Below are 23,766 nucleotides of genomic sequence, written 5' to 3'. Positions count from 1 at the left end.
CCATTTATTAAATTTTATGTCTGAGATAACCATGTTTATTATAGGATATAATAACCCCGCTTTGTATCGAATTCAGTTTTTTTATTATTATTATTATTATTATTATTATGTTAGGTGCTATGCTTTCCGAAATATAACCATAAAATGAATGGTTTAGCAAGTCAGACAGTCAAAAGCGATTTCTTAAAGCACCCAATAAAAACGATATAAGACACACACAGTAATTTCTTTGATTTTTTGAAAAGATACACTGCCTAGAATCACAGACTGATCTCTGCTGTCTTACTGACAGCTTATACACCCATTTTGTTTATACACACCATTATAAATGACCTACAGCACGTATTTGGTAAGAAGCATTTTTTTGTAGTTCAAGTAGCTTGATTACATTATATCACTTGAATGCAGTTGTAAAATATACAACATACACAGACACACACAAACGTGTTCGGTCAATTAGGAAGAATAGTAGTGTACTTTTATACACACACTCACTTTTCCTCTTTCTCCTTCCTGTGACATGACTTTGCTTGTAAGAGAAAGAAAAGCGACTATTCATTTGGTATCTGTGACTTAGAGGTCACCTATTATGCCCCTTTTTACAAGATGTAAAATAAGTCTCTGATGTCCCCAGAGTGTGTGTGTTAAGTTTTAGCTCAAAATACCCCACAGAACATTTTTTACAGCATGTTAAAATTGCCACTTTTTGGGGATGAGCAAAAATGCGCCTTTTGTGTGTATCCCTTTAAATGCAAATGAGCTGGTGCCTCTGACCTCCTTTCAAGAAGAGGGCGGAGCTTCATGAGCTCAGGCTCCGGTGTCAGGACAATCTCATCTCGGAATGAAAATATCAGAACAGAAACTGTACTAGCCGTGTTCAGTTCGAACAGGAGTCGGACAATAATGCGTACAGTGCCAGAGATTATATGCTATATGGAGATAGAACAGGTATAGTTTTGTTTAATTACAGTTATAACTGATTTGTCATCTTGGTTTTATCCACTATTAACACAAGCCTGCTGAAGCGGATCCCGTCCGAATGATGACCAAAAATTTACTGATGAGTTTTATAAAGTTTATTGTACATCACACAAAAGATGAAGCAGAAAATCACTGTAAGAGCTGAACAAAACAGTACAAGAAGTGCGCATTAAAGTCTTATCCATAAACTCTCTCTCTCTCCCTTTCATTATCATCAACATACACAGCGACCTACACAAAACACTCATAACAACTAAACAAATATATACAGACCTTTTCAGCGGGTGCTTAATAAACTGCAAAAATGTATATCCGTAAAACAAATCAGATGAACTGTAATAAAGTGCGCGCCACTACCTTGGCCAGTAACGTTAAGTCTATCGCTTTGGAGACTATAAGCTGGATCAAGAACAGTTGGTACATATCCATCCTTGAGTAACAACTTTTTAGCAAAGTCTTGTACTACTGACCCTCATTCACAAACCAGTCTGGTGTAAAATGATTTGCGCATACATAGACTCATTTAGGTAGATTGGGGGGTGCGTTCCCTTCAAAAACAAAAGTAATCCACAGCATCTTCAGCAGCTCAGATGTCAGGAGTAGATGACGACTGCTGTGTTCATTCTTACATCCAACACCATTACACATCAATCGCTTAGGAGACATTCTTGTCTACAGCTGCTCCGGCGTCGAAACAGTGGCGGACTGTGTGCAGCTCAGTCGGGGCGGATCTATGCTAAAGCTGCAGTGTCAGTCAACAGTTGTGGGCGGGGCCTGTGCAAATTGATGTCAGTTTGCCCAGAATCTGCGAATAGCTTGTACCGAGACAGTGCTTGTGATTTATATAAAAAAAATGTTTTAAAAAGCACTGGGTGGATTTTTATCAGGGTGGTTGTGTACACACACTTATGTTCAAACACCATGTAAAAGTGAATTTTGCAAAATAGGCCCCCTTTAACGTGACGGGGGTCTGGACATGCCGCATCCCTACACATACTGTGTGAGTTGTAACTGATAAATACAAGCAACCCAGGAAAAGAATTGACCAGGACAATGGGAGAAAGTCCTAAAAGACAACTGATTCCTGGTAGTCATGTCTCTACCTGTAGAGCTGAAGGCTATGTCATATCTAGTTACTCGATTTGCCTTGAAAATAGGCCACACATGCCATCACACACCCACAAACATGGTACACAGAATAACAGAGCATTGTGACGGAACACACATGCAAACTTGAATATTCAGTGGGCAGCACAGGGACCCTGTGGCTCAGCCACACAAACAACAAAACAGCAGAAAAAAATATACAGTTCTCAGAGTGCAAGGGTGTTTTCCTACTCAAAACCGGTTCTACCACAACGCGTGTGAATGTGCCTGCAAAATCAAGTTTCATTTCTTGACGAAACGATCAAGCTTGACTGCGCATGTGCTGGTGAGCCAGTGAGAACGTGTGTGTGAGAGATCACCAACATTATCCAACTTGCCCAAAAAAAAGAGAAAAAGGAACAGAGAATGACATAAAACTGGATTCATGGAAGTGTGGCTGACTTTAAACAACCTTTCAGTACTTAGAAGGAAAAGAAATGGAGTGTGTTGGATAATGGCATCATTAAATATAATAATAGCGACATTAAATATAAATGTGCCTGAATGTGCGAGTAAGTTACTGAAGAGATGAGATGAGGTGGCCTCTTTACTATTAACTGGAGAGGACGGGCTCCCCAGGGCCAATATTCCCTACACCAAACAAGGTTACTGTCTTTCCTCAGGCAAAGATCGGCCTAGTGTCCTAATACCGTATCGGATTCGGAACACAAATGCAACTTCCTTATCGATTTAAATACACAGCCCCCCCAAAAAAGAAGATTCTCAGCTTGTTGCTTCAATGTTTAGGAATTAAACACATTAGCACCTTCGGCACATGAAGGAATCTCCAAATAACATACTCAGCTAGCAATATAAACAATTGGTCTTGGCAACTGACATAAATTTGCTGCCGAGTTTGTGCGAGTTTTACACACACTGTGCTGTGTCTTCTTAGACTGCAGAAAGTCCCTTATCTAAATTCACTGGAACCAGATTAAGCTGCGTCCCCATACCACACATGCCACACTGATCAGCGTAAGAACATGAGAAAAGAGGGAGAAGAACATATCTATTAACTAAAGAGAGAGCGAGAGAAAGGAAGGGAGGATGCTTTGATTGAATTTCACTGTCTAAAATTTAATTTCATTCATGGGCACTCACATGATAAGCCAGTAGCCTGTATGGCAGGAGGAGAGAGACACGGACAGAAATAGAGAATTGACGCAGATAGGACTGATACTAGATATGGCAGAATTGGGAGGACAGGTCAAATTAAGTTAGGGGTCAAAAAAAAAAAACTGCAGTCATAAAACTAATCAATCATGCTTCAAGTCAAGTCACCTTCATTTATATAGCGCTTTTAACAATATGGACAGTTTCAAAGCAGTTTTACAGTGATAATAGGAAATGAAAGTAACAGAGATTGTTTTGCCTTTACAGCAGCTCTAGAACAAAAGTTATTGTCAAGCTAAAGTTAGTTTTGATCGATTCACTTCCGTTGCAAAGATCATTAGTTATTAACTTAGGGGACGCTTACACGACACCATTATAAGAGAAAACCCTTAACGCGCTCCAGCCCGCTCATTCGCACAACAACAGTGTTTTGTTTGGTGGCTCGAGAACGCAAACCTTGAAATAGGTTTCAAGGTGCAAGCCTTGAAAATTTTTTTTATATATATAAATATATATATACATATATATATATACACAGTGGGGAGAACAAGTATTTGATACACTGCCGATTTTCCCACTTACAAAGCATGTAGAAGTCTGTAATTTTTATCATAGGTACTCTTCAACTGTGAGTGATGGAATCTAAAACAAAAATCCAGAAAATCACATTGTATGATTTTTAAGTAATTCATTTGCATTGTATTGCATGACATAAGTATTTGATACATCGGAAAAGCAGACCTTAATATTTGGTACAGAAACCTCTGTTTGCAATTACAGAGATCATACGTTTCCTGTAGTTCTTGACCAGGTTTGCACACACTGCAGCAGGGATTTTGGCCCACTCCTCCATACAGACCTTCTCCAGATCTCCAGGTTTCGGGGCTGTCGCTGGACAATACGGACTTTCAGCTCTCTCCAAAGATTTTCTATTGGGTTCAGGTCTGGAGACTGGCTAGGCCACTCCAGGACCTTGAGATCCTTCTTACGGAGCCACTCCTTTGTTGCCCTGGCTGTGTGTTTCGGGTCGTTGTTATGCTGGAAGACCCAGCCACGACCCATCTTCAATGCTCTTACTGAGGGAAGGAGGTTGTTGGCCAAGATCTCGCGATACATGGCACCGTCATCTTGAACTTCTTCCATTTTCTAATGATTGCGCCAATTGTTTTTGCCTTCTCACCAAGCTGCTTGCCTATTGTCCTGTAGCCCATCCCAGCCTTGTGCAGGTCTACAATTTTATCCCTGATTTATACAGGTAACGGGTTCAAACCGATGCAGTTAATACAGGTAATGAGTGGAGAACAGGAAGGCTTCTTAAAGAGAAACTAACAGGTCTGTGAGAGCCGGAATTCTTACTGGTTGGTAGGTGATCAAATACTTATGTCATGCAATAAAATGCTAATTAATTACTTAAAAATCATACAATGTGTTTGTTTTAGATTCCATCACTCACAGTTGAAGAGTACCTATGATAAAAATTACAGACTTCTACAAGCTTTGTAAGTGGGAAAACCTGCAAAATCTCTAAATTCTCTGTTGCCGAGATAATCCATCCACCTCACAGGTGTGGCATATCAAGATGCTAATTAGACCTTATTTCTAAAAAGGAACATAGTTGTGAGGATACTGCCTTTTCTAGTATCTTTGACAGAAAAGGTAGATTCGAGATCTGCCTGTAAATGACTAATTCTATAGGATCAAGTTGTGTTTTTTTAACAAGCGGTTTAATCATAGCCAGCTTAAAAGTTTTTGGTACGTATTTTAATGACAAAGATGAATTAATGATATTAAAGCTGCAGTCCAGCGTTTTTCCTCTTTGTCGCCATCTCTGTTCGAAATCTGCAATTGCAGTTATTCGCGGAATTATCAACTTTACGTGAGTTGTACTTCAACACCCTCGACACCGCACAGCGCGGATGAAAACAGTGTTTGAGGAGACTGTGAGGCTGTCAGTCACCGCACCGGTGTCGATACTGGCATTCAGAATCACATATTCTTTTTGGAAGTATGACCAACATAATAATTTTCACCGGAAAATGTCATCTGAACAAGTAAGAAACATCCACTTTTGTTCTGGTTCTGACATTGCAGTAAATCACGCTGATTAAATCTAACAATCGCTTATCATATCACGCAAAACCGTGCAAATTATACTTTGTTCTCAAATTGTTAATGTTAAAGGGATAGTTCACCTAAAAATGAAAATTAAGTCATTAATTACTCACCCTCATGTTGTTCCAACCCCGTAAGACCTTCGTTCATCTTCGGAACACAAATGAAGATATTTTTGATTACGAGAGTTCAAGAGATTTCCACGACGCATGCGCGAGAACTAAACAAGAAGTAGTAGAAGAAGAACGTCCTCTTCTCAGTTCTCGCGCATGCGTCGTAGAAATCTCTTGAACTCTCGTCTCAGGCCCACAAGGAAGAAAAGGAATACCGGTAGTCGAATAAAGTCATTATTTTTGTTTTTGTTTTTGTGGAATATTTAAACATTTTCTTCAATGACTTTCTGGGCCGTCAAGTTTCACTCCCTTAGGAAGCCTAGCAGTGATCCAGCTCTCAAATTTAATAAAAAACATCTTCATTTGTGTTCCGAAGATGAACGAAGGTCTTACGGGGTTGGAACAGCATGAGGGTGAGTAATTAATGACTTAATTTTCATTTTTGGGTGAACTATCCCTTTAACAACGTATAATCCCTTTAACAACGATATGTATCCTTGTTTTCGCATGGGTCCGGTTGCAGTCTCTTTTTGTCTGCAGCCACTCCGAAGTCCAAACGAAGTCTTTTGCATTTTACAGCGAGTGAATCTGTTGTCACTGGTGATTGTCGTTTGAACCTTTCTGGATCCGCCATTAAATTGCTAAGTTTAATTATATCAAGTGCTGTGAGAAAAGGCTATAAATCTCCACCTCCAGCATCCTCACACGCAATATAGCCTACTAGCCGAGACTCCTCTTTTATGTGTACAGATGTAACGTAATGACGCAAAGACATGCTCGATTCTCCTGCGGAAATCCACCAGTACCACTGGAATTAAAAACATTATTACAGGCTTACCGCTTTGAATCGAGCTAAGGCAAGCAGATAGTTTTGAACACTGGCTGGTTATGTATTTGATCAAATATGTATTTTGGATCATTTTTAACCCCAAAAAAGCTACGGACTGCAGCTTTAAGAAGAGGATCTATGACCTCTGGAAGCATCTCTTTCAATAGCTTAGTCAGTATAGGGTCTAATATACATGTTGTCGATTTAGAAAATTCTTCCTCTGCTATAGCAATGAATGAATCGTATTTTTCCTCAGGGAGACTACAATGCACTGTTTGATGCGATACTGCAGTAGACGGTTGCATAGTTATAATTTTCTTCATGATATTATCAATCTTGTAAGTAAAGAAGTTCATAAAGTCATGCTCTGCTGCTTGGAAACGTCTGGGGTTGAAGCTTTATTTTTCGTTAATTTAGCCACTGTTTTAAATAAATACCTAGGGTTTTGTGTATTTTCTTCTAATAGGGTTGAAAAATAAGCAATCTAGCAGTTTTTAAGGCCTCTCTGTACGCAATCGTGCTCTCTTTCCATGAAATCCGAAAAAACTCTAAACTCTGTTTTCTTACAGTTGCACTCCATTCTGGATGCCTACTTAAGGGCCTGAGTGTGCTCGTTGTACCATGGCATTGGACTCTTTTCTTTAATCTCCTTTAAGCGCAAAGGAGCAACTGTGTCTAAAGTGCTGGAAAAGAGATAGAAGAACTGATATTGCAACAGAAACTTTTGACTAAGCTATCTGGGATGCTGAAAAGATTAAATTGATCAGGAATGTTATTAATAAAGCAATCTTTAGTGGCAGAAGTGATAGGTCTAACATATTTGTAACACGGAGTCTGGTTTGAAGCCTTGGCTAAATGAAGTATACACGAGACTAGATAATGATCTGAGATGTCATTACTCTGCTGCAGAATTTCAACGGCATCAACATTGATTCCATGTGATAATATAAGATCTAGAGTATGATTACGACAATGAGTAGGTCCTGACACGTGTTGTCTAACTCCAATAGAGTTCAGAATGTCTTTAAATGCCAATCCTAATGCATATTTTTCGTTATCTACATGTATATTAAAATCACCAACAATTAGGACTTTATCTGCAGCCAGTACTAACTCTGATAGAAAGTTAGCAAATTCTTTGATAAAGTCTGTATGGTGGCCTGTATACAGTAGCCAGCACAAATCTCAAACGTGATTTATCATTTACATTAGATAGTGTTACATTAAGCACCAACACTTCGGAATTAATGAGAAGTCTTGTTTCAAATATAATTCTTTTGAAGATAATACTATAAATTACAGCAACACCTCCCCCTTTGCCTTTCAGACGAGGCTCTTGTTTATAACAATAATCTTGGGGGGTGGACTCATATAAAGTAATATAATCGTCTGGTTTTAGCCAGGTTTCTGCCAAAAACAGCACATCTAGGTTATAATCATTAACAATAAGTGCTTTTGAAGTAAGGGATTGAATATTTAGCAACCCGAGCTTTATCATTTGTTAATTTGTATTATATCCATTTTTTATTTGTTGAACATCAATTACATTTTTGGGAGTTTTTTGTATTTCCTAATTCGGGGAACAGACACAGTCTCTATATGATGATATCTAGGTGAAAGAGTTTCTATGTGATGGGATTTATCTGACCTCAATGACGTGAGTCAGCTAGCAGATGGTCGGTTTTTAACCCGTCTGTCTGCTTCCTGACCTGAGCCCCAATTCATGTTTGAGCTCTAAGACTATGTGCCATATTACTAGAGATAAGAGTAGCACCATCCCAACGGGGATGAATACCATCTCTTTTCAACAGGTCAGGTCTGCCCCAAAAACTTTTCTAATTGTCTATGAATTCTATATTATTTTGCGGACACCACTTAGACAGCCAACCATTAAGTGAGGACAGTCAACTAAGTATGTCTTCACTCCGGCGAACAGGAAGGGGGCCAGAGCAAATTACAGTGTCTGACATCATACTTGCGAGTTCACACACCTCTTTAACGTTAATTTTAGTGATCTCCGACTGGCGAAGTCGAACATCGTTAATGCCGACGTAAATAATAATCTTTGCTGTCTAAAAGAACAGCAACACCCCAGTTACACTTGATGGAGAAGCCCTGGAAGAGGTCGAGGCCTTTATCTACCTAGGCAGTGTCATCAACAAACAGGGGGGCACTGACGTGGATGTTAAGGCTCGTATCGGAAAGGCGCGTGCAGCATTCATACAACTCCGGAACATCTGGAGCTCCAAGGAACTGTCCGTCAAGACCAAAATAAAACTTTTTAATTCAAATGTCAAGGCAGTTCTCCTCTATGGAGCAGAAACATGGAGGACCATGGTAACCATCACCAAGAAAGTACAGGTGTTCATCAATAGCTGCCTGCGAAAGATACTCCGCATCCACTGGCCAGTGACCATCAGCAATAGCGAACTCTGGCAAAAAACAAACCAGCTACCCGCAGAAGAGGAAATCAAGAAGCGACGTTGGGGATGGATTGGACACACCTTACGTAAGCCAGCGACAAACACCACCAGACAAGCCTTAAAATGGAATCCGCAAGGAAAGCGAAACAGAGGTCGACCGAGAAATACCTGGCGCCGAGACTTGGAGGCAGACACAAAGAGCATGGGAAAGACCTGGAGTCAGCTGGAAAAAATGGCCCAGGACAGAGATGCCTGGAGATCCCTTGTTGGCGGCCTATGCCCCAGGAGGGGTAGTAGGCGAAACTAACTAACAAATAATAATCTTAGAGAATTTACGATTAGAATTAGCCAGCACTTTTAAATTTGCTTTGATGTCAGGCGCTCTGGCTCCCGGCAAACATGTGACTATGGTTGCTATTGTCTCTATTTTCACGTTCCGTGTAATAGAATCGCCAATAACTAGGGCACTTTCAACAGGATTCTCAGTGGGTGTTTCACTGAGTGGGGAGAATCTATTTGTTATGGTAATCAGAACGGAAGAGCGGTGTTTTGTCCCGCGACTACAGCGTCTCACGGTCACCCAGTTGCCCTGCTGCACGGGCTCTACAGCCGGAACTGAAAAATGTACAGAGTTCACTAAGCTAGTCGTATCCAAAGCAGTATCTAAATCCCTTGCATTCTTACTATCCTCGAATAAAGTTTGGATGCGTGTCTCTAGTTCTGGAATCTTCTCCGTCAGCCTGACTATCTCCCTGCATTTATCACATGTTTGTGACGCCCTCTGTGCTGACAGATAAGGCTATACTGTACATGTGACACAAAGCGCAAGTGACAATAACAGGAGAAGACATTACTCACTGTGTTTGACTGATCCACAGTTGTTTGATAGACTAAAAAAAAAAACAGCAAGCACGGATGGCAGGTTAACAGGCTACCGAGATACTAATGATTTAGATAAAAGCTAGCAATGACAGATTAATGTGATAGGCAATATTAGACTATATCTAATATATTTTGATGAGCAAGTTATTTTTAGCAATATAAACAAAAAGCAATGATAGTAAATAGAGATTCAAAACAGAAAGCTATACGGAGTTTACAGACGCAAACCAGCAGCAAGACAGACAGGAGCAATCGATCAGCAGCAAGGCAGACAGGAGCAATCCCAAATCATGAGTATGATTGAAAGACACATAATACCTGAAAACCTGACTTAACTATACACTTCAGTGATCATTTTATTTGTGCGCTAAACTCCATCCCCCTTGGACATAGGTGTCGTTTTAGGTTTCTGCCGGTGGGTTATCCGGCTTTGAGTATGAATGAAACATACGTTACATAACAGTGTTCAGAGCTCCATAATGCTTACATTGCCCAGCTTTGGATAAGAATAAAACATCAGGTCATGCACAGAATATCTTGTCTCTTTGAATTTAAATCTAGATTTATTGACATTGGCCCATAAAAAACCTCTACATGGACACTTGCCCGAAGTGTGGGGGGTGAATTTACACGTCCCCTCCGTACTCTACGCCCATGCCTGGTGTTCGTTTTTCAAGAGTACTCTTTTTCTCCATTCAATAGAGCGCTTGATGAATTCATTACAAAATCACGTAATGATTACAGTGTCCATAGAAATTTTGTGAGCTCAAAGTCTAGTTTGATATAACGTCACACTCCATGGCCTCTTTTTTAATAAAACAAATAGTAATACATTTAAAATGTAAAAATATACATATCTACTCAACTTTACTACAAAAATAGTTATTTTACTTCAGCCAAGGTCACGCCGACACCTATCGATATTCTACTGGCGAACAAAAAAAAGCCAGTAAAAAACAACAGAATAAATGGAAATGCTTAATGCTGAAAAAAAGACTAAAATATCTGAATACGCGACCCGCACCTGCTCACTTTAATAAATCACTTTAATAATTTGATCGCTGTATGAGCGTTATCGCTGTATTAGTAGACATTATCAACACTGCAAGAACGCGTTCTGTGAAGCAGCCTTTAAGCATAAACAAAACAAAGCACCTCAATCAACTGTGCTTTAGTTAAAATTGCTGAACACAAGGAGTGTTTTGTCACTGTAATATTACTTTGGTCAGAATAGCAGATATGAGAACGTTGCTATGATTACCATGGTGTCAATCATAGCAGGAGTCGCGTTCTGTACACACATAGAACTATAAGTTAGGGGTTTCACTCCTGCATTTAAATATGGTTGTCACTCCTGAAACTTTACAGTGTACACACAAGGCCAAAGATGACAGAATTTTCTTTTTTTAACAGTTGTAGACCACAGGCTCTACTCTTCAGCACAATAGTAACCTCTCCAAAATGCAGACACAACAGAAACTTGGGATGCACGATATATAGGCCACCATATCGGTATCGTTGATATGTTCATTTTTAATGTTATCGTTAAGCATAAGGATAACTTTATTAATCCCACACTGGAGAAATTCCTGTGTTACAGCAGCTTAAAAATATAAAAGTAAAACACAAAAATATAGGGAATGGAAAATAGAATAGGATAGAGTAAAATTATTTTCAATAATAATAATAATAATAATGATAAACCAACTGTATTCACACAATAACCAACCTTAGGTAAAAAAAAAACAGTCTATAAACACAAATATACAAATAAATATGCGAATGGATAAAGGTAACATATTGCACAGTTGGAGGTGATACAAAGTAATAAATAGGTAAAGAAATATACATAAGAAATAAGAAAATTTGGCCGACATATTAAAGCCGATAAATAATGGATTAGTTCCTTCAGCTGTGCACGGTTCACCATGATGGTTTTGAATAGCTTGAAATATGATTGGAATCACGTCGAAAAAGAAAATACAGTTAAGTGCAACGTGCAGTGCAAGTCTGTCATATGGGCAACATTAAAATTATAATGAGAACATTATAAATGTGTGCTTGGGACACATGTTGAGACCTTTGTTTTTGTAATCAGGCTCTCAATTATATAAACATTTGCATTTAGATTTATCAGCCAATATATCGAATATCGGCTTTCAAATTTTCAAAAAAGAATAATTGGTTATAGGTATCGGGCAAAATCAGTGCATCCCTAATAATAACCTTTTTAAAACCAAACAGAACATTAAACACAAATCTCCCCCTATATTAATCTTGTGCAAAAACATAAAATTACACTTCATTTCAACATTTACCCCTAGTCTGAAGCAAAGCATGCTTGGAATTAGAAATCTGCTGTAACTCATTCAATTTAAGTTCTGCCTAATATAAATACAAAACTAGTTTTTTCTGAGTCACAAAGGCATAGTACGCAAAAAGTACAGATTACTAGATTTTTACAATTTTAGGCAAATTGAGTAAGGACATTTATTAGGTTTTATAGTGAAGATTTTGTGGGGATGAAAAAATAAATAAAAAAGTACCTTGTGTCCCTATAATAAGAAACCTGACAACAGGATTTTGCCATATTTTAGGAGAATTTCTGCAAAACTCTGTGTAACTGTGTGGCATGACAGGACTGGTATTAGCAAGTACACGCAAAAAAAAGGGAAAATTACTGACCATGTTGGTCCCTCCAGACCAGTGGAGGAAGAATCCATCTGGGTCAACTTTGAGGGTGACGAGGCTGGGTGGGATGCTGGGGTCCTAAACACACAAATGGAAATAAAAAAAACAATTAGGTGGCATTCAGTATAATTCATAAAGTTTTACCAACAACATTAGTACTCCTTGTACAGAGAGCAGAATAACGTAATTCTCTTAATGATATGAACAACATTGACATGACTACTAATGAAGATCACTGGGAAACAATGACATGGTTTAGAACATTTATTACATACAACTAATTGTTAATTCAACTGCAACTTAATTAAACTGACACCATAGTAACCAAGTCACAGCGGCAGCCATCCCAATACTGCACGTCAACGATGAACATAGAGCCAATAATAAGCAAAATTGCAGAGAAACAGACATAATGGTTTAAAAGTAAGTCAGATAAATGGGAAGTGCTTGGAATGGGTGGATGGTCCTGAGGGACGGTGCGGTTTAGAAATGAATGTAATGACTGAAACCAAAACCTCAAAAGCCACAGAGCGAGACATTAGTGGAGTTTAATGCACAAGCCACAGAAACTGATGGCTGCATATGACTGGAATTGCATATTACCATAGGATACAGTTGTAATCGAAATTATTCAACCCCCATTGCAAATCAGGTTTATTGGCAAAATTTACAGACTTTCAGCTGTTTGCAATGAACAAATCAAACAAAAGTGAGTGAAATAGCTCAACACAACAAATGTTTGAAGTGGTTCCCTCAAATTAAACTTAAAAGGCAACTTTTAATGACTTCAGCAGTGTCAACATTATTCAACCCCTTCCATGGCAAGCAACTTTAGTACTTTAGAACACCCTGCTGTAAACGAGATGTATAACCAGACAGACACCATGTTCGCTTAAGAAAAATATCAATATTTAAAACTTTATTGACTAAAATAACTAGCTTCCGGCAGACGGCCCACGCAAGTCGACTTATGCCAAAAGAGTAACATTGACGATGTGTGGCGTAGGATGTAGGATTAGCGTAAGCTAAGACGCCTCTCGGGGGTTCAAACAGGGCTGGGCAACAAACTCAAGTTCCTCCCACATTTCTCTTTAAAAATGCTAGTTTTAAACTTCTAATTCATGTCTGTTTTTTTGTTTTGCTCTATCCTCTGCGCTTCCGCGTTCGTCATTGCGTTGTGCGTCGGGTCAAGTGTTACTCTTTCGCCATAAATCGATACGTACGGCCATCTGCCGGAAGCTAGTTATTTCAGTCGATAAAGTTTTAAATATGGATATTTTTCTTACACAAACACATCGCTTCGCTTCAGAAGGCCTTTATTAACCCCCCGGAGCCGCGTGGAGGACTTTTATCATGGATGGATGCTCTTTGATGGACTTCAAAACAGAAATGGCAATTCACCTCCATTATAAAGAGTCAGGACATTTTTAATATAACTCCGGTTGTATTCGTCTGAAAGAAGAATGTAATATACACCCATGACTTGAGGGTGAGTAAATCATGGGGTAATTTTTGGGTGAACTATCCCTTTAAGGTCAGTAGTGGTGTACGTCATGGAGTTCTGACATGCGTTTAGTACGTGCCTTACAAGCTGAAACCTTGCAGCAGGTCTTTTGCAGTCACTCGAGGGTTTTTCTGAACCTGCCTTCTCAGAAATCTGGTTGCAGCCATTGATAGCTTCCTTTTTCTGCCCCGTCCAGGTAATGTAACCACTGTTCCTTTAACTTTGAACTTGCGAACTATGCTTCCAACGGTGTTTCTAGGAACATTTAGTGCCTTCACTATCTTTTTGTATCCGGTTTCTTGTTTGTGAAGGGCGATATCTTCTCTTAAATTGTTGGACCATTCTTTTTACTCAGCCATATGTCTAACGTGCAGTCAAACATGACTCAACAATCTTAGTCAGTTCAGATATTTCAATGATTAGTTGCATCAGGTGTGGTTGAAACAACACCTGTTTTGCAGATTTGTGCTGTTCTCAGGGATTCTATTCAGGGGGTTGAATAATTTTGAGACTGCAGAAGTCATTAAAAGCTGCATTTTCAGTTGAATTTGCGGAAACCATTGTTGTGTTGAGTTATTTCAATTACATTTGTTTGATTTGTTCATTGCAAACAGCTGAAAGTCTGTACATTGTGCCAATAAACCAGATTTGCAATGGGGGTTGAATAATTTGATTACAACTGTATACTTGCATTTATTATATTACACAAAGTACACTACCGTTCAAAAGTTTGAGGCCAGTAAGATTTTTTTAAATACATGAATACTTTTTTTCAGTAAGTACGCATTAAGGATGAGAGAATAAATAAAGACATTTATAAATTTCAAATCTATATTAATTAAATATTTCTGTGTATTTATTATAAAGGTATCATGGTTTCACAAAAATATTAAGCAGCACAACCGTTTGGGCGATAACAAGTTATCTTTTCATGAGCACCAAATCAGCATTAAACATTTCTGATGGATCATATGACACTGAAGTCTGGAAAAAAATCAGCTTTGCCACAGGAATAAATGACATTTTAGAATATATTAAAATACAGTTGTTTTAAAGTTGTTTAAAGTTTAAACAGTTGTTTTAAAATTGCAATCATCATTTTAAATAAATTTAAAAAATAAAATGCAGCCTTGTGAGAAAGAGAAAATTATACTTTTTGTAGCATTTTAATCATTTATAAATATGTTTCATTATTTGACTGGACTGCCAAAAGTTTTTACATAAAGTTGAACTGATTTCTCACAGTAGACCTTACCTTACTGTGAGTGTGAAAAAAATCTGTCAAAAGAAGCCCCACACCCTGTCTGCATTTGGCATGGAGGGATAGGACTTAAGTTTTCAGGTGACACACTTCAGTCGGTCACACAGAATAATAAAGTTGCTGATCGGTCATCACATAATCGGGTCAAACAAGATATCAGTTAAGTAGGAAATCAAATCATAATGTTGTAGTTAGTAGGGTGGAGTCTAAACAATACAAATATAGTAAAATATAAGAGAAATACAGAAACACCAGTTTCCCATACTTTTCCAATATGCGTGACCATACGGTTGATATGTCTATAAAGGGTGAAAATAGCCAGATGGTAGTACAGACTGAAGTAAGACAATAGGGGGAATTTGAGAGTGGATTATGAGGATGACCATGGGGATATTTAATTTCTTCATCAAGCAGACATGGTAAAAAATAATAATAATAATGGAATTTAAAATACAATTTCATAAATGTTACTCACACATACATGTATGCAGTATTTTAGTTGGCTTATTGTACTGGAAAGGAACTGCTTGGGTAATGAAAAGTGATTGTTACACATCAGAATAGTGCCGGGCAGTCTTCACACCCAAACATGTCATCTTTCTTACTATTTAGCAGGCAAAAAAAAAAAAAAAACACATTAGGCTATTAGGAGAGTAGTATGTCTTCATAAAAAAGTAGTCAAAACGTACCTGGATGACCTATAAATTGTGCAATATTTTAAAGTACGCATACAAAGGAAACTTTACTATCCCATGAGGCCTTGGGAAAGGACTTGCGTGGAAGCAACACAATTTACATTGCAATGCCAAAATGGCAGATATCGAGAACTAAGTTCTTCCTCAAATGTAGTATTTTGACTGTATGCGATTTTGAAAATCAAGCAAGTGTAGCTGGTATTTGCATTCACACACCTATACATAGGGGTGTGACGGTTATTATATAACCGTGAGACCGACGGTTATAGTTGAACACCGTCATTAGAACTCTATAACCGCCAAAACCGTGCTATTAAAATATTTTTTACAAACATTTTTTATCATAGAGAATGTTTAAATACTAATATCAGCTTAAGAGGGAAACGGAGGCTGCTACTGCTGGAGATGATTCGGGAGAGGTCTGTGCACCTTTACCGATCAGAGCGCGCGCTGAGCCTTGTGTCCGCACGATCGCGAAGGTGCGCGCGGCAAAAATGACGCGTTCGGTGCGCAAGACCGGCGACCCCATTTGGCTTGGCTGTGTGCACGACTTTTTTGTAACAGCGCGCGCGGCGCCGCCGACTTCAAGCCGAATCTGTATATCCGAATCCTTGTTTATACTCGACGCGTCCGCACGATCGCGAAGGTGCGCGCGGCAAAAATGACGCGTTCGGTGCGCAAGACCCCATTTGGCTTGGCTGTGTGCACGGCTTTTTTTTTGTAACAGCGCGCGCGGCGCCGCGTCCGAATCATAGACTTCAAGCCGAATCTGCCCGAGCATGCACGTCTCACCGCACCGGCACGCAGTTTGCGCGTCTAAATTGCAAAGTTCATTCCAAAGTTTTTTCGTTAAGGTTTTGTTACTGTGTGTGACTTATTAAAAAAAAAAAGCACGTTCATTGCAACGTTTGTTTGTTTTGTTAGTTAAGGATTTGTTTACTGTGTGATACATTTAATGGAAAGCACATTCACTTCTAGTTGTCTTGCTGTTCATGTTAAATAAACGTAGAGCCAGTAGCTAATCAGTGTCTGCTTGTTGAACCGTCACATTAGACTCACGTCATAACCGTCATCACCAATTCTGAAACCGGCACACCCCTACCTATACATTGTGGATGATTTAGAGTGTTTACACAGAAACGCATGTATAAAAGCACTTTGAAAAGGTTGGTTGTACCTGTCAGCCAAACCCAAAAAGTATCTCAAGTAAAAAAAAAAAAAAATTTAATTGCTAAAAGAAAGCTCTATTTGTGTGTTTTATGTTTTTTATTTATTTATTTATTTTTATTAAAAATTATTCACCAGTCAATTACTAAAAATATTTCAAAGACACTACATCAGGGCACTTAATCTAATGTGTTTGGACAATCAGTTAGGAGCTAATCTCATCTGTATGTGTTAGCAGTGAAGCGACGTGTGGCTGCTGATCTATAGATGTAGTCTTGTGGAAGGTTTGCATATAATTAAATTAATCTAGGAGCACAGATTTCTTTTACAACTTCTCTGAAAAACCCCACCCAGTGCTGAGAGAGAGAGAGAGAGAGAGAGAGAGAGAGAGAGAGAGAGAGAGAGAGAGAGAGAGAGAGAGAGAGAGAGAGAGAGAGAGAGAGAGAGAGAGAGAGAGAGAGAGAGAGAGAGAGAGAGAGAGACAGACACACACACACACACACACACAGTCTCTAAAAACAATACAACGCATTTGCATGCTGACTGCATAAACAAATGTTACTGTTGCAATTGCTGAATAAGCTTTATTTAAAGCACCTATATGTGCGCACAGAGCTCTCAAAAACATCAGGTGAGCTGAATATAGTGTAAAAGACAGCAGAAAGAATGAGAAGTAGCGGACCTTGTTCTGGGTAAACAGCATATTTTATTTGACATTAAAACAAGGTTATGTTTTATGTTAAAAATGTCCAGTGTGTTTAACAGATTGTACGGTCTTAAAGGGATAGCTCACACAAAAATAATTATATCCTCATGTCATTACCAAACTTTGTGACTTTCTTCTGTGGAACACAAAGAACAATATTTTAAGAAATGTCTTCTTTTTTTTTTTATACAATGGTCACCAAAACTGTATGGTTACCAATATTCTTCAAAATGTCTTCTTTTGTTTTCAGGCAAAAGAAAGCAATCAATGCCATTTTGGAATGACATAAGGGTGAGTAATTGATGAAATGATTTTCATTTTGGGGTGAGCTATCCTTTTAAGGTGCTTGGTTACTACTCTTCACAAACTGGTGTTTTTGGTGCACTGGGAATGTTTTGGAAAGACAAAACAGGGTAAACAACATAACTTAAACGTGTGGAAGGGAGGGAAGTGACCTTCACCCTGTAAGGGTCTCATTAGTGTGTGTGTACAGACTTATAAAAACCCGTCAATCTTCTCTGACTCCCAATGTCAAGCATGTAATATTCTGACATGCACACACACACACAAAACCAAACCCTTACACGAAAAAACCTTTACATTAAAAAAGTAATAAAAAGTAATTTATTAAAGTAATTTATAAATAAATATATCTTTTATACATATTTCTTTTGCTTTTTACCTTTGACAACGACCACTAATGGAGGTTCTGTCATATTTTGCTAATATGCGAGGAGAACTTTATCCAAGTTTTTCCAAATTACAGCTTCGTCTTTGTATGGTTGACATGTGCACATGTAAGAGAACTTTAAATGGATATTTGGGTAAACCATTAAAGTGAACTGAAGGCTTGTGGCCTGCAAACGACAGCAGTGCGTGCATTCTCTCAGACAGAGGCGCACACAGTTAATGCATCAACAATGTCAGCTATTTCAGTGGGTGAGTGGCCCGCTCTCTTGGCTCTTGGGTGTATTTGGCCTCCAATATTTACTTGCTTTTATAGCCCTTACATAATGCACATACACACACAAACTACGACATGACTGACTTTAACATCTCAAAGTCTGGGAATGCAGGACAAGTGGACAGAGAATGACAGAGGAACAAAGAAAGATTTTACAGAGAATATCTGCATAATCAAAGCTATCAAACTAAATCAGGGTTTAGCTCGCCAGCATGTATATTATATGCGCTGCCTTGTCAACATGCAGCTTTTTATGTCTAGACTTCACCTTTGGACTCACCAGATTAGCAGGGCATGGACACATACATGCAGGTAAGTGAGGGATAATGTAAAGCCAGTCGCTCATTATTGCTAAATAGACCCTGACGTGAAGCAGAGGGGTCATGGGTCATCCGGAAGGGGTTTTGAGATAATGACCACTTGACTGTACATTATTCCCCCTTTATATTACATTATTATATTATATAACATTAACATTATATAACTTTATTTAGTTTCCAAGAAATTTGTCTGTTCAGACAATGGCTGCGTCCGAAATCGTATACTCTCGAGTAGATCTTTATTTTGAATAAGTACTTGACGGCCGCTAAAAAGTACGTTCTACATAGTATGAATAATATGTGTAGTATGAATGTAATCTGGATATACTACATTCGCCATGTTGTCATTATCATGTGACCTACCAGCGTCAGTTACGTCACATCACTGCCATTCATAAATCCTCTCCCGTGGCCTCATGGGATTGTAAAGTGCCCATCATATGCATGCACACTTCAGAATCTCGCCGGAAGTAGAAGAATTCGGTCATACTTAGTTTTTCACATACTGTTTTTCGTCTACTATATAGTAGGGAAGTATATGCAATTTTGGATGCAGCCATTGTGAAGAAGAAAAAAAGAAGCCCAACAGGCTGAATAAAAATGCAATCACTCTCTGACAGTAGGTGGCACTTATTGAAAAGCAGAAATATCTTGGTTACCCAAGTACACAAATCCCTACACAACTTTCCGTGTCACGCAGAAGAAAGGAAGTATTTACAAACAGTATTTTCAAACAGCCAGCCAGTATCCATTTATCATAATTTAAAGAAAAAGTGTGACCAGCACGGTCTTCGGTAGTCTGTTCCACAAAATAATGAAATTCATACAAATTTGTAATGATATGAGCATTCGTAAATGATGACAATATTCATTTTAGAGTAAATTAACCTTTAAACACATTTACCAAGATGGATAAAAGTGACTGCTGAAAACAAAGAACGACAGAGTGGGAAGAAAATGCCAAAGACGTCCCAGGTTAAAGTAAAGAAAGAAAGGAAGGAGGAAGAGAGACATTTTCTGATGCACTAAAAAAACTGATTTGCAGCAACCTTTCATTAGAGCGAATGACTTGGTCTAAATTACACACACACACAAAGGTCTCCTTCCTGAATGAGAGGGCAAAACTGAAGGAGAGGAAAGGCTGGAGGGGGCGAGCAGAGGTCAAACACACCCATATGTGAACTGTGGGTCACCGACTCTGACACATGTTCTGTTTGAGCATGCAATACGCCTCTGTTCTTCCTCAGTCTCTGTCTTCACCTTGTTGAAGTGTGTGGAGGCTTGTTTTGCAGTGAGGTGAGACTCCATTAGCAGTGTGGTAAGAGTCAACAAACGCAAATACAGCTGCAGTGGGTCACCTGGATGAGTGTTACCCTCTCAGCCCTTTCCAGGAAACGGTTCATAGACGGCTCTCATCCTGAATAATCACCACGCGCAACCGAAAAGCTCCTGGAGGCAAAGCTTCCGGATTATGTATTTTCTTGTGTTTGTGCTTTGTTGCTACTTGTTTCCTGTATTATCTCAATTCGCTGAATAGTTTTCTGGCAGCAAACCAAAATAATATGCTGGTATGAGGTCGGTCTAGTTTTGCATGTTGCAAACCACACCAACCCCTTGCATTGTGCATCTGTGAGCCCCAAGGGCGTTTCTCCCCAGAGAAGGCAGGGAGGCAGTGCATACACAACACATTTCTGATGAGAAATAATCAACAATCCAAAAAAATATTATGAAATATAAGATCAAAACGTGTTCTTCTAAAGCAATACTGTCCTAAAATACGGTGTCCTCCCTTGAGCTCACTGCATTCTCAATGATGTCCAAAAGTGCAACATGAATATGAGGTGGACCTACATGCAGCTGTGATTGGCTGATTACCTATTACATTTGCAACAGGTACGCAAATCACCTAGAACTGGTGGAAATGGATGGGATAATATTCACAAAGTAAACAACTCACTCACTATGATATCATCAAAACAAACTTGATCACGTAATAATCTGCGAAGGAGTCGATTTTAATGAACATTCAGTAGATAGTTCTTTGCTGATTGTGTCATACAAATGCTTTCCCATATACCTTAATCTGGAAATAGAGTAATAATCAAATGGAAATAGCACACAATTTGGACTTATTTGGATAAAAAAATAAACTTTGCCTCCACATTTCTGGTGTGCATGCAAACATCCAAGAGTGCGTGGGGTGTCGTGTGACAAACACCAGATAGAAGTGTGAGGAATGGAGAAATAAAAAGAGAAAAATGTGGAAAGACGAGCAAAAAAAAACAAAATGAAAAACATAAGGAGGAAATGAATGAGAGGAAAATGTGAAGCCACAAAAAAACATTGGTTGAATTTTCTGAAGAAAGCAGGAGAGGCTCTTACATTTGTAAAAGTATAGTCTTTGTATGCATTAGTGAATCTCTATTAAGTGTCACAGTACACTTTGTAAGCATACAAGACTATGCTAGGTGCTTATAAGTGAAAAAGTAGTATGATGCTAGGGTGTGTGGTGGGTGGTTTCCAGGGCGTTGCTAATTGGCTTTAGCATGTTGCTAGGTGCTTGGTTGCTCACTGGCCCAAAAAGTAAAAGGAAAGAAGAATGGAAAATCTGATACAAATCAGATTCTTTCTAAGCATGGTCATGAGTCTCTATACACAAACACACACTGCCTCAATTAGGATATTTAAGGAACCAACAAAACATAAACAACATTAATATTATAATATGTGGAGCAATTCCCTTCACAGGATGTGCCAAGCTCTTGTGTACACATGCACACCAGACATGACTAAACATGCACAGCTCCCTTCTTCCTCAAAGTCAAATAGAGTCTCTTAAGCACACACACACACAGATTTTGTCACACTCAGTATAATCAAAACAACAATATTTACCCTTGGACACATCACTTGTGGCCTTAAAAGTGTGACGTTTCCAGATTTACATGCACGTGTTGTGTGACTAATAAATAGAGCAGTTAGCATTAGTACATGAAGAGGAATGAGAAAGGGGAAGCAAAAATGAAAGTGGAAAGAGACTGGTAAGCGAAAGAGACAGCAAGTGGGCCATCAGGAAGAGAAGGAGAATCTAGTGTTCATCAGATGTTCGGTCTTTTAGGGTTTCCTGTGATTTTCTCCTCTCTGCCTAAATGGTCTCTCATTTCTCTGTGCCTCAGAGTTCCAGGCGTCACTTGCTCACATCTCAATATTTTTCCCCCATGTTATCTCCTTGTTTGGCCTCCGTGTGTGAAACCTCTCTCCGCTCACGCACAGTTCGCCCTCCCTCCTTCCCTCTTCCCTCTCAGAATTATCCTCTTACACCAGCCAAACTTTTAACTCAGTCATCCTGTGTGTCCAAGTCGCTGCTGTTTTTCTGCTCCATTGAAAGAAATACTAGCATAGTTTCTTGCAGTTCACACAGTTAATCACAACCCCTAAATACTTCCTTTGGAATTCCCTCAGAGAGAAAAGGATGAATAATTTAGTCCCTGTGAATCCTATCAGATTGGTTTGTTTAGACAGAGGGTATCTTCATTACAAACTGTCCTTACTGGGTTTGGACAACATTTATATTCCTGCTTGAGAAGCAGTTATGCAAGACATCTACATCTGTACTGTACTGAGAGACTCTTTCTCTCTCAAACACACACAAAGATATGCAGAATTTGTCACCGTTTCATATATGACTGTCTGTTTCTTACTCTTCACGGCTCCATAATATTCCCATAACTACGACCCTCAGTGCTCACTTTTCACCCCAAACACCTGTCAAGAGGAAGACAGGATAAATTTGCAAGTCAAAGTTCACAGCTAGCTGATGTGCTTAGGGGCATTAGTACTATCTTTCTTCACTGAACTACAACCAAGGACTTAATTATCCATCTTAAATGTTAAATTACTCACTTGCCATGTTCAGTCAGGTGTCTTGCTCAAGAGCACCTCAGTCATTTCCTGTCTGTACTGAGAATCGAACTCACGACCTTTGGGTATAAAGTCCAAATCTCTAACCATTAGGCCTCTTACACTCACCAAGGCTGCATTTATTTGATCATAAAAAGGAACAGTAATATTGCAAAATATTATTACAATTTAAATGAACTGGTTTCTATTTTAATATATTTTCAAATTTAACTTATTCTTGTAATGGCAAAGCTGAATTTTCAGCAGCAATTAATAAAGTCTTCAGCGTCACATGATCCTGTGTAATTTTCATTTATCTACAGCTCAGATGCAGAATTCTGAAGTGAAATAAAGTAGCACTGTAATATTATATATATATATTTTTTTTTTTGATGAATTAACCAGAGCGAGCTAGAGAGAGTAACCTAATAGTGAAGCTTGTTGGTTTAATTAATTACAACGAAGTGATCACCTCATGCTGATAAATATAATGTAGCTTTGAGTAGCGAATTTTATTTATAAAAGTCACAGACAGAGGTTGAAAACAAGCTCCTGAATGTTTCTGTGTTTGCCCAATTTCTATTCTTTACAAAGACAAATATAAAGTTCCCACCTCAATAAAAAGCTGTGAGCGAGCAAATACAGGCACGTCTGCCTCATAATACAACATTAAAAAGCTATCTTTGTGAATGCACGTGTTGTTCTTGCCTTGGACTGCATAGGGGAATCGCATATGCGTGTTTAGACGTAGGTCTAGGTCCAGATATCGGATATGTATCAGATTTAAAACCCCATTTGGAAGATCAGATTTTTTTGTGCCAGTGTAAACGCAGCCAAAGTGTCCATTAAATACACACTTGGAATCTTGGTGGAAATAGTTGATCATCAGGGTATACTTTTTGCCTACTGTTTTTCGAATACTTTGTATTCGGACATACTACTCTTTTGGCATACTGTTT

General features: G+C 38.7%; 1 protein-coding gene across 4 annotated transcripts in view; it reads right to left on the bottom strand.

The window, feature by feature from the left end:
- The window catches only part of plcb3 (phospholipase C, beta 3 (phosphatidylinositol-specific)), a 64,158-nt gene that overhangs the window by 35,538 nt on the left and 4,854 nt on the right, over positions 1 to 23,766 (bottom strand). For all 4 annotated transcript variants that reach the window (XM_056243540.1, XM_056243541.1, XM_056243543.1 and 1 more), the window contains exon 2: positions 12,285 to 12,368. In XM_056243540.1, the coding sequence (XP_056099515.1) occupies positions 12,285 to 12,368 (84 nt within the window). The remainder of the gene's footprint in view (positions 1 to 12,284; positions 12,369 to 23,766) is intronic.

The sequence above is a fragment of the Rhinichthys klamathensis genome, unplaced genomic scaffold (assembly GCF_029890125.1).
Source record: "Rhinichthys klamathensis goyatoka isolate OS25496 unplaced genomic scaffold, OSU_Roscu_1.1 h1tg000803l_1, whole genome shotgun sequence".
NCBI classification, from domain to species: domain Eukaryota; kingdom Metazoa; phylum Chordata; class Actinopteri; order Cypriniformes; family Leuciscidae; genus Rhinichthys; species Rhinichthys klamathensis.
The sequence above is the reverse complement of the archived record's forward strand: the minus strand, read 5'-3'. Positions and strand labels throughout refer to the sequence as shown.